Source organism: Battus philenor, unplaced genomic scaffold (assembly GCF_028537555.1).
Source record: "Battus philenor isolate CCGP_79_NKW_IND1 unplaced genomic scaffold, ilBatPhil1.0.hap1 SCAF_17, whole genome shotgun sequence".
Lineage (NCBI taxonomy): Eukaryota > Metazoa > Arthropoda > Insecta > Lepidoptera > Papilionidae > Battus > Battus philenor.
Window position 1 is genome coordinate 12,763,320 of NW_027181679.1, and position 13,083 is coordinate 12,776,402.

General features: G+C 32.9%; 1 protein-coding gene across 1 annotated transcript in view; it reads left to right on the top strand.

Moving 5' to 3' along the window:
- The window catches only part of Nrx-1 (Neurexin 1), a 284,025-nt gene that overhangs the window by 240,366 nt on the left and 30,576 nt on the right, over positions 1–13,083 (top strand). The window contains exons 10-12 of the mRNA XM_068763299.1: positions 4,251–4,277; positions 7,591–7,749; positions 8,796–8,948. Of these exons, the coding sequence (XP_068619400.1) occupies positions 4,251–4,277; positions 7,591–7,749; positions 8,796–8,948 (339 nt within the window). The remainder of the gene's footprint in view (positions 1–4,250; positions 4,278–7,590; positions 7,750–8,795; positions 8,949–13,083) is intronic.

The following is a 13,083-nucleotide window of genomic DNA, read 5'->3' on the forward strand; positions in this document are numbered from 1 at the left end:
TTTTCCAAAGCACGTGTCGCGTTTAAAAGGTTAGGTCGCGACCTCGCTTCGCTTAGCGGCCGGGTTGACACGTACAGTGACGCGAGCATGGGTCAGTGGACATGAATAGAGATAAGGTGACAAAAGAGTTTAAGCAAAGCATTTTAAAATAGCTCATGCGTGAAGCTGTTGTGTTAGCACTCTTTTTAGTTACAAAAATACGTGACTGTTAGCTAAAGCCTTAGTACGTAATTCTACAACGTATCAAATGGAAGGTCGAGTTGAGAGCAATGGAGATAAATTTTGACCTCCACATAAGACCCACAGAAGAACTAAAGTTAGGTTGATCGATTGGTCGACTGAAGTGACAGAAGAAGGTTCGCGACTGCCAACCATTAGACCAGAGTTCCCCAAACTTTTTTGTGTCGTAGACCCCTTGCCATGTTTTACCGTGTTGGGTAGATCCCCTACTTACCTGATATCGATTTCCTGTAAATTTCTAACTGTAGTGAAGTTTAATGTTAAAAACTTAAAGTAAAAACATATGTTAATTTATACATTTATTAATTGAATTTAAATTAAAACTACTCAAAATAAAAATTTGTATCTGTTATGTAAAATATACGTAACATTTAATAAACATAAAATAAACTATAAATAAAATAACATAAGCAATAAGTCAATATTTTTTGTGAGAAGGATGAACCTGATGCTTTAATTATAAAATATCAACATTAGGCGTCAATTTTGTAAGGGTTAATCTTAAATCTCCTTATTTAAATTCATTTATGAAGCTTAAAATATTTAACATTCAGCAATATTTAACGTTCAGCATCATGTGAGTAAATGAGTATTTAAAAAAAATAACTAAATTAAAAATTATCGAAGTTTAGTTTTACATAGGTGCCAAAGTGAGCAGTAAATTGATTGCAGCCAACTTATAACATATTTAGAGTAACTTGTCTGCAGTCTGTCGCTTCCAGATCATTATCTATGCATGATCAATGCTCACCTCTGGCACTGAACACTTGCTTCATGTGAATATGTATTTTTTTTGTTTTTTTTTTTTTATACTCGTACCCCCCATCTAGTGTGGGACAGGGACTTATTGTTTACATTTATTTTATTTTTTCACATACATTTTTTTTTATTTTCTTTCTCTTCTTTCATACTTCATATTATCTGTCGTTCATTTCTTTCTTTCCACAATTCCACTATCTTTCTCTTTCTCTCTGTATTGCCTTTCATTCATTCCTCATTACTTTTACATTTTCTTATATTCTATATCACATTTTTTACTTATATTCTATTGTTAATCTATATCACATTACTTTATTTTGCTATATGTATGCTGTATGCTTGTATGCTGATCATAAATATCTAATAGATTCAGGCGTTACTTTGCGGAAGTCCATCCTAAGTAAGAAAAGAACTTATGTATAGCTACTTCCGCTATGTAGCAGTAGTCGTGCAATAAAGTGCACCGCCCGCCAGCCCGCTGATATGCATGCGGCAAACAATACGAATTACACAACTACCACCGTTAAATCACTCAACATGTGTTTCACTCCTCCTCTGGGCATCCTCAGGAGTAATGTTACACCGATTAGTGCCAAACACCGAGTCTCTCTCGGTTCTATTGCACGACTACTGCTACATAGCGGAAGTATCTATATATTAGTCCTTTTCTTACATATATGTATACATTAAAATTGATCGCCAAAAAATTGTAGAACAACTCTATAGAATCAGATATAATTTGTTGTAAAGGCATGAATTGAAATATTAAAAAGAATATAGTTAAAAAAAAAACACTTTACTTTATTTACATGGGATTTCCCGATTATTTGCTGTTAATATTCCGAGATAATTGATATAAAAATTGTCACATCATTAATTTCTGCCGTAAGAGGTCGACTGGTAGACGTACGTCAGTGTGTTTTGAACATGTTAAAACGCTCCAGAACTAAGTCGCCTACTGCCATTTAAACTTGCCAATTCGCTGAGTCATGACAACCAACCTGCCCATTAGTGAGATCGAAATAGAAAAAAAATTATATGTAACCTTTATTAATGTTAGTTAATTAAAACACTAAATAGTGTTCAGTTTGAAATAAGTTAAGTTTATTTAGTCTTTTATATTAGATTTCGATACGCCAAGAACTTTTGAGAGTACGATGTCAGTTCGAGGAGCTAGTTTAAAATACAAATTAAGTGCCCTTTTGACATTCAGAAAGTGTATCTCACCTGCAAAGTGTTATTGAGAGCTTGGTTACATTTTTGATTTGCATCCCGGCATCAGATCTCTGGCAACGCTTTTATTCAATGCGTGCTCCGAATTGGAATATATTTGAATTGCAGATAGGGCTTAATCGTGCAAACAGCAATATATTGGCATTAAGGTCGTGGAGTACTTCGTTAAAATGCGGCGTAGATTAAAAAAAAAACTGACAGTTTTTTGACACTTACATGTCGGATGCGAAAAACATATCATGTGTTGAAATATATTTTTATAATAACTTGTTTTTGATCACAACTTCGTATATATTTCTCTATACGTAGATAAAAAATATTATATAATAAAGATTAACATTTTCAAAGAAAAATGTTACTGGAAGGTCCTCGTTTTGGGGTCCTCTTGTGCTCCTCTACTATATGTTAATAGGGATATCATTTACAATAATTTTTTCACAATTCTCCTGCTTTAGATCTTTCATTCATTCCTCTGTTGTCATTCTTCTTTTCATACCTTGTTACCTATCATACATCGCATCTCTTCCTTCGATTTCTCTCTAAAATATCGAAAAATTCAAAATTTTAATTTTTTTTTTTTAAGTTTTATTTTGTATCTATTATTTTATTATCCTTTATTGTTATACATTTCTAAGTCATAAATTTCATTTCGGTTTTTTAAGTTTGTTTGTAATATATATCTCTCTTCTCCTCTTATTGACTTACGTCTTATTTCTTTTTATAACTGTTTCGATTATACTCCTAATGTCCTTCCTGTTGGCTAACTAGCGTGGCGATGTTACTTTTATATATCCTTTTCTGCAATCGAAACTGACAGTATGGTCTACTTCCAGGTTACAGGTGCAATAGTGACTCTCACGTGCATCTACATATGCTCTGGTTTAAAAACTTCATGACATTAAACCGAAGTGAAAATTATGTGCGTGAGCAGTGATAGTCCAGCGATAGAGGACATGGACTTGTGACCGTAGATCGCGGCTTCGATTCCCGCGATACAGTCTTATATATAATTCATATTCTGTGCGTCAACTATAGGGAGTGTCTCTTTTCCTCAATATGTTGTCTCATATCTATATCGATGATTTTATAATTGCAGCACGATTGTGGCTCGAGTTATGGCCAGATTGAAGCTATTACCAATGGAACAGTAGATTGCGGTATATAAAACAACATTAAAATAAAAATCGGCGACGTGAAAAAGATATGAAGCAATACATAGGTTATTTATTAAAGTAAAAATATACATAACCTAATATGTACAATGCGAATTACACAAATCACAGTGTCTGTGTTTGATACTAATCGGTGTAACATAACTCCTGAAGATGCCCCGTGGAGGGGTGAAACACGTGTTGAGTAATTTGGTGGTGGCGGTTGTGTGATTTGCATTGTTTGCCGCATGCGCATTTATCAGCGGGCCGGCGGGCGGTGCACTTTGTTGCACGACTACCACTGTATGTGCGGAAGTGGTTAAATATCCTTTTCTTACTTAGGATGGACTTCCGCAAAACAACGCCTAATTCCATTAAATAGGTTTGTATACGTGATGTTTGTCGTATACGATACGAGACAGGCTGATGATCAGCCTATGATTGCGAGACGAAAATTATAATTATTGGTATCGTTGGAATAGCGTGCGATGCAATGTACATTCTTTAGACTTGATTGTTTGGGCGTTATGTGAACGTCTTGTATTCTACAGCATCTTCTTTTCTTGTTTCATATTCTTCATCTTCACGTTCACTGCAGGGCAATAGGCCTCCCCCAAAAATTGCTACGATTATCGCCTCTGCGCTGCCTGTATTCTTTGACTTCGTGTAACTTTAGTTATGACGTTGGTCCTGGTGGGTGGACTCGTGGTCGCTCCTCGAGAACCTTTCGGTCCCAACGACCATCGGTTCTATGATTTTTCACTTTCCTATTTTTTCTTCTAGAAGTTAAGAGTTATTAGGATATGGTATATATAACATAATGTGAATGTTGGTACATGGTCTAATTAATCATTTCTTTTTTTCCAGATTACACCATTTACGAGCTTTTGTCGGGTGAGTAAAGTATTTGTTGTAATTGAGTCTTTTGCTAAGAAATATATGCTTATTAGATCATCCTATAACCTACTTTGAATTGTCATAGTGAACATTTATGTTTGTCAAGAGCAATAACATAATTATATGTAAATTAAGATGAACTATGAGACTTACAAATGCGGTCTGATCTAAGAAGATCCCACAACAAAATCTATCGAACTTTTTAAACTTATTACTTTCAGAATCGTCTGGCCAGTATTCACCGCCATTCTATAAAAATAAATAAAGTTGGAGTATCTATTTGTGATATTAAAATAACCGCTTTTATACTACATGCATATGAATATATATACAGTAAATATACAAAAATTATTTTATTTAATTTTTGTCTGTCTGTCTGTTTGTTCCGACTAATCTCTGAATTGGCTACTTTTATTAGGAAAATTCTTAAACGAAAAAAATAAATTTAAAATTTTTTTTTTGGTGAACACGGGTGACGTCGCGAGCACAGCTAGTATTAAATGTAAAAAGTTAAAGACATGTTAATGATTTTATGATATAGAAGAATTAATTTCGTTAAACTAAAATAAAGTAACAAGAACAAACTAAGTTAAACTAAAAAAATGAAATAAAGTTTCAACCTAATAATATATCTAAATAAAGTTTTCCAACTTAATAATATACCTAAATAAAGTTTTCCAACTAAATAAATATGTCTAAATAAAGATTTCAACTTACTAAATATACCTAAATAAAGTTTTCCAGCTAAATGAATATATGTAAATAAAGTTTTTCATCTCTAACGTAAGAGTGCGACCTACATATTTATTTTCAACTCAATCATAACAAGGATTAAAACTGATTATTTTACAGTAAACCAACCGTAAAGAGTACATTCAAATGTTAATATGTTATTTCAAAGCTAATTAAACACGAACATTGCACATGCAAGTTTAAAATTAACCTTAATTACTAAATTAAACTTTTTTTTAAAAAGTTACTTTCGTAACTAATCCTCAATCTTTTGAAAACAATTGTTAATTAAATAACTGTACGGACGAACGGTTTAATGTGCGTTATAAACATTTTGATAAATTAAATCGTAAATATAAAACCTTTTTACATAAAGCATTAAAAAACACTGTACCATATTCTTTACACTTATCACATTTTGTTGTATAATACTTTTATTAAATTATCATTTATGTCTTCAAATCAATTTGATTTACTTAAAAGCAATCCACGTCAGAAAAAACGCATTTTTACCAACGCTTTTTTCAGTCTTCGAAATATTCGGAATAGTCTTTTTCCGGTATAGCCTTCAAGACGTTTTTATCTCTTCAATCGTATCGAAACAGCATTTCCGCATTGATCTTTGAGTTTGCTGAATACCCAGAAATCGTACGAAGCCATGTCAGGTGAATACGGTGGTTGCGGAACAAAGAAAAGGTTATAAATAACCAATTCAGTAAGAAAAGAACCAATATAAAGCCACTTCTGCGCATGCAGTGGTCGTCGTGCAATAAAGTTCACCGCCCGCCAGCCCGCTGATAAATGCGCATGCAACAATGCGAATTACAACTACCACCGCTAAATCACTCAACGTGTTTCACCCCTCCAAGGGGCATCTTCAGGAGTTATGTTACATCGATTAGTGCCAAACACAGAGTCAAAGATTTAAAAAAAGAAACAATTCAGTGTTACTGGTGATATTGTGTGGCCGCCGTGGTGATTTTAATAGAGACATCTCTACAACGAGAGTCATTTCTTCTCAAATGTCCCTGACATCTTAAGCAGTTTTCTTTCTACTTTCTTATCAAAATACTTTTTGAATTAAAGCAAATTTCTAAAAGATATGGCGCCTGTTTAAATAGCTAACACTTATAGATCTGTTTTTGAAAACCATCATTGTAGTTTGGTAGAATTTTCTAGAAAATCAGAAAGATAACTTCACAATATAGTTTCATAGGAATAAATTAAAAGCCTTCCTTTGTTGAATCTTTAAATAAAGTGCGCATTTTTATAGAACGATGACAACTGGTCATCGGCGGATTTTTAAGAAATTAAGTGCTTTATTTCTAGAACGAGAAAAGGTGCATGAACCGTTATCGAACGAATGCCGTCACACTCTACATTGCAAAAATTCTAAAAAAAAGAATGCCACATGTATGCCGAAATTCATTTGCTAATGATTAATAAAACATATAAGTCGTATATATGTGTTATTATATGCTATCTGTATTCGTCATCAAAAAAATATAAAAAAAACATATGGGAGATAAAACTCAACAGTGCCATACACATAACTTACGCAGTTGTCTCGTGCAAGAGAGAGGGCACTCTTTATTCCGTGTTCCGGCAATATATCCACATAAAGCCACACTTGGGAACATCTGTGCCCGACTTGTCCAAGTTCGGACGCTGTTTTTCCGATATATTTTACGACTAATATCGCACTTGGCAAGAAATTTCATAAGACGTGATCTCTTCAGATAAGTTATGAAATAACTTAAGCGCACAGATGTGATAAGAACACAACACTGCTTAATATAAAGGGTGATTAGTTATAGATATAATTTTTAAACCGGGGAATGTATAAATAATTAAGAAAAGGACCAATATTTAGCTACTTCCGCACATGCAGTGAAGGTCGTGCAACAAAGTGGACCGCCCGCCAGCCCGCTGATAAATGTGCATGCGGCAAACAATGCGAATTACACAACTGCCACCGTTAAACCACTCAACACGTATTTCACCCCTCCACGGGGCATCCTCAGGAGTTATGTTACACTGATTAGTGCCAAACACAGAGTCTGTGTGGATTATCAGCGGGCTGGCGGGCGGTGCACTTTGTTGCAGGAATACCACTGCATGTGCGGAAGTGGCTAAATATTGGTCCTTTTCTTACTCAGTAAATTTTTTACATTAACACTTAAAATAATGAAATAAATGAATATAGTATAATGAATAAATTAATAATTAAATAACTAAACAAGCCTAATTATTAACAATTGACATAATCAAAGGAGAAAAACTTGGTTAAAAATAAATACATACGCTATTAACAAAAATTGAGTCATAGTAAAAATTATTTAGTATTTTATACGATACTTGGAGTCCGTTTGCATGTGCGTATGTAAGTGTTTTTATTAATATTCTGTCATATTATTGCGTATTTGCATTCAGCGGATTCGAAGGGTAAAATATCCTAAAACGTCTTTTAAAATAGCAAAGTTTGTAAGATCCCTAGGAACTTTTCTCTCGGATTCCTATGCTTTAAAATTCCACTATGATAGCTATAGTTTCATTATATAGTTTATTGTTCACCCAGGTGTCGGCGGTGGTGGACGACGTGTATTCGGAGCATTCACACGTGGCGGGTTCCTTCACGATGTTAGCCAGTTCCCGGGCACACGTCGGGGGATCTCTAAACGCTCGCGCTTTGCCCGGAGCAAGAGTCCACACCAACTTCATTGGATGTCTGAAAAAGGTAAGCCGATAACTACAGTCAGTATCTTTTATGCCACCCCTCCTTTTTGGGTGTCTCGTTCCCTACTATTATGTTTTAGAACAGGGACTTTATTCTACAATGTTTTTATATAAGTGTTCTCCTCTCTCGTCTTTCATAATTTCTGTTACTAAATTGCATTTTCTTTTGTTCTCTTCCTTTCACCATCTCTCCTCCTTCCCCACACTTGCTTTGGTATCAAAGTTAGTTACAGTTTCAGATTCCTGCCCTTATTTACGTTTTATGTTTAGTATTTCTCATTTTACATTTCTTTTTGCTTTCCCGAACTTATATCTTAATTTTAATCGTTATTTTTATATTATATGTTACCTTCTTCATATTCATTTGTCACCACCATCAACTGCAAGGCTCGCTGCCACCCTTAAGAGAATCTAAAGATTGGAAGTAAGACGTTTTTATCTCTTCAATCATATCGAAACAGCATTTCCGCATTAAACTTTAAGTTTACTGAATAGCTAGAAGTCGCACGAAGCCATGTCAGGAATACAGTGGTTGCTGAACAAAGAAAAGGTTATAAATAACACAGTCAGAAAAGGACCAATATTTAGTCACTTCCGCACATGCAGTGGTAGTCGTGCCTCTCGTTGTCTTATTATTAGTATTTGCGCCGTCTGCTTTCATGTTTAACAATTTTATTTATTCCTCTCCATCTTTTTGTACTTCAAATTTTATAAAATTCTTTTACTTATTTTCCATGCATTCTTCTATCATTCTTCCCCACTTTGTCACACCGTCTGCATCTGTTCAGTATTAATAATAAACAATTTCACATTTATCCACTAAAAAATTCAAAGTCTATGGAGAGGAAAGATTCATATATGAAGCATTGTATTAAAGAATATACTCGTATATGAGATAAGGCATTAGTATCATCAAGTATATGTATCTATCGAAGTCTTAAAAATGTTATCTGTTTCATACTTTAATAAAGTCTAGGCCTTAAGCGTTCTGTCACCACGAACCAGATGAAGATGATCATGATGATGGGTACGTCTTCATTGGTGCAGGTGGAGTTCTCCGCGGATACGCTGCGACTGAACCTGATTGACCTGGCGCGCACGGGGAGTAAGCTGATCGCAGTCACCGGCCGCCTGGAATACGCCTGCACTGCTACGGACTCCGCAGATCCTGTCACCTTCAGCACCAGAGATGCTCATTTGGTGAGACTGGCTTTTTAAATTTATTTTTTTGTATTCTTTTTAATCTTAGATTACAGTCTGTTTGTCATTTTATTCTATTTTTCGTTTGACTTAAAAAAATAAGGTTGAGCTATATATTAAAAAATGTGTATATTTTTATTTAATATATACAGGATGATAAGTTATATATGTAAAAGCTTTAAAGTGGTGAATATAGCTCATTAGGCAGCTTTTTGCTTGCAAATCTTTATACACCTATATACAATCATTATGTATAAAATTATCACTCTAAAATATTTTTCTTAATTTTTTTCTAACTGAAATGCAACAGACATCTAGCAGTACAGTCTGTAGTATATATGTAGTAATCCCTATGTAATAAATATATATAAGAATTATATTATAAAAATTGTATAATTAATATAATAAAATAACACAATAATAACAAAAATCCGAAATTTGGAAAATTTCTATCTTGTTTAATTATAATATTGTTTATTATTTCTGAAAAACTATTGATTTAAAGTTCGTATGTTCGTGCGTTTGTTGAAAGTAAATGAGTCATACATTCATCCCTTTGATGCTTTTACATTTTTAACGGTTTATTATGTATGTGAAAAACTACATTAAATCTAAAACTGAAAACTCTTATGTACATATGTGCGCAAAGTAATGTATGTATTTGTATATATGTACACCCTAAACTGCCTTCTCTTTCATGCCTCTCTCATTCGAAGGTTGTATGGTAGAGATTGCCTAGAGTAATAAGACCGCGTCTTGTATCTCTATATAAATTATTTCTTTTATTTTTTAGTTATTATCTATGGTGTATAATGAAGTGTAAATAAATAAAAAATAGATAGGAACAACATTTTTATTTTTAGTAAACACAAACAAAGGTTTTTTTTCGCTATTTTAATTAAAACAAGGATTACATTAAAAATCACACTGTCATTAAACTATGGGGACTTTAAATATGCACTATTTTTTTCTGTCATAGAAAATGTGAAGGTTAAGTAATATATGTTAACTGTTATAGGTGTAAGTAAGTCTTTATTAGGCTCTTGTGATAATAATTTTTACTCGCAAATCATTCTGAATTTATTGAATTTGAAGATCAATATCTAATATATAAAATTCTCGTGTCACGGTGTTTGAACTTGAACTCCTCTGAAACGGCTCGACCGATTTTTACTAAATTTTATATGCGTATTTATTAGGTCTGAGAATCGGCTACTATCTATTTTCCACACCCCTAAGTGATAAGGGTAGTTTCACTCTTAAATTTTTTTTTTAAATTTTTTGTCGAAATTTTTTGTTTTTATTTTTTTATGATACAGCATACAAAAATACATACAACCCTAAATATTCACCCCTCTACGATCAACCCTTATTTTTTATTTGTATATTATTTTTTTTTGCAAAACGACGTTTGCGAGATCAGCTGGTGAGATATAAAAATAGTTCCGTCGAAAGGAATTGTTCAACAAAATTGCGGATTGAATTTTCGCCCCGAAAAGATGCGGTTAGTCGTCGATTTTCACGATCGTAGAATTTCATCAAATATCCGGAGTGGCTTCTGCCCGATTAGATTGGCTGACCGTTATTCGATTTGTGTCCGACAATTGACTCCGGGGGAGTCCGTGCTTTGACTGTCGCGACACCGACATCGGATTGAAGATCGATGCAAACACTTATTTCGATGCGGGTCAACGATTTCGAATATAAACTTAAAACTTCTTTAGCTATTTATTTTTTTAATATTCTTTATTGTACACGATTTATTATTATATTATTTTACAATAATATACAGAAAAGTATAATGGGCGGTCTTATCACACAAGGCAATCTCTTACAGACAAGCATAGTAAGGAAAAGATAAAAGTACTTATAAATGGTAGTTCACGTGTACAAAAAAATACATATTAACAAACAAATGAACATAAATATACATAAACATACATAGACATACATACTTAAACATATATACGTATATAACATATATACTTATAATAAAAAAGGTTTGATACATATTATAAATATAATACAAAAATAAATAAAAACATCTAACTGACTTCGATCAGTATTGGTTCGATGTACATCTTTAAAAATATCTTGTATGAAGTTCAGTAAACTAGATACAAATTTAATAGAATTTATAAATATTGGAAGCTAATAATAAAATCGTGTACTTATACACAAATAAATCATGGTCAATATTAAATTTTTTGATCAAACAATTACGCATTTATTACATTTAATGGTATAACACCGAACCTAATGCCGAAGTCATTCTCTTTTATTAAACTGTTTCGGCGGTAAAACAAATTAATATCATAAAGCACGAAAAATAAAATAAAAAGTGAAAAGAATAAAAATAAATATACTATTATATACTACTATTATATATTACTGTACTATTATATATATATATATATATATAATTGTGATGATTCCGCCAACCTGTCAATCATCAGCTTTCGAACCTTCGCTTTGAATGCGCATCGATTCCTGATCATCCTGATATCGAGGTGAAGCGCGTTCCAGAGGTATTCTAGATCGTATTGCGTAAGAGAGAGTAAAGTCGATACTATGGGAGGAACATCTAAGTAGACGATTACTCGAGGAGCGAAGTGTTTATATTATTTTTGATAGTCGTACCTCTGTTAGTCCTAAGGCTTTTATAGCTTCATATGACACGAATTCACGGAACAGAAGGCTCCGTGGATAATGCTTAATTCAAATTAAGTCATCGTTTTTCAGATTCCACGATGATGATCGCATGGAGTTGGTTCGAAGCTTTCCTAACTTAGTCATGTGAATTTAAGTTAGACACTCTAGAAAGAGATGGAAAGACATAATTAAAACTGTCTCTAGTATATCATAATTCAGAGACAATGGAATATATTTAACAATAAATATTGTATAAAAGTGTAGTAATAACTCAAGTAACAAGAGATTTTGTTCAATCTATTCAAAAGCCTTCAAATTAGTTCGACAGGGGCCGCGTTCGTTGGCCAGTTTGATACGTAATTTGAATTTATGACTTTGCAATTTACCTCCAAGTAACCTAATAAGTCCCTTTGACGCGTAATAAGTCATTTTTCGGGGCCCGAGTTTAAGGCATATCCGAATGTATTAGTAAAATTGCTATAATCACTTCCAAAGCTTTATGAGTAAGGGTCGATGGTAGCACTTATTTTGTTACGGGTCAACGGATTATGAATATAAACATTTATGTTTTTATTTAAACCTTATTGACCTCGTTTGTAATATAAAACGCAAATCATTAAACGTACCATGTTTGTGTTAAGTTCAGTAAACTTTATATAAATTAAATAGGTTAATAAAATTTAAAACTGTGATCGAAGTGTAAGGTGAATTTGTTTGTTTAATTTCTATAGAACAACATATTATTTTCAAAAATCGTTCAAATAGAAATGTGCACTTAGTTAATATCTTCCATCCACGAATAATATGCAGTAAAATATGAATTTAATAAATTAAGATTAAACTCCGAGTTATTTTCGATGCGAGAGAAAATGGTCTAAAATTTTTAGAGGGCTGTAAAAAGTGAACATAAAACCGCCATGGAATGATACGGGAAAGGAAATTCGTTAAGATTCCATATTTAAATTTTAAAATGTAAATATTTTGTTTTTATCTTACATCTTTTAAAGTCATACTTGTAGATTTTTGTGTTTAAAAGATTTAATTACTGGATTTAACCAAATGTGTAACATTACGTAATGTTTTTTTTTTTTTTTTAAATAGAACACGTTCCAAGTTTTTTTCCGTCTGTTATTTTCGAGTTATAGACACTTATTCCTAAGAAGTGGTAGAAGAATAAAATATTTTCAAGTTGAATTTATTCGACATTTACATTTGAATATTACAATCAATTTAAAAATATTTAAATGTCCTTCTTTTCAACCAATTGCCACGATGACATGTCGTGCGATTCCCGCGATCTTATCTATGTAGTTGGTCCACCTTATGTAATGCCTACTGATGTTTGTCACTTTCTTTCTGCAATATCATATAGCCTCACACACGCACACAAAATTATTAAGTACTAGTAGCCATTAATATGTTTATCTAAGGCAGAGCTCCCCAAACTTTATTGTGTCGTAGACCCCTTGCCATGTTTTTCCGT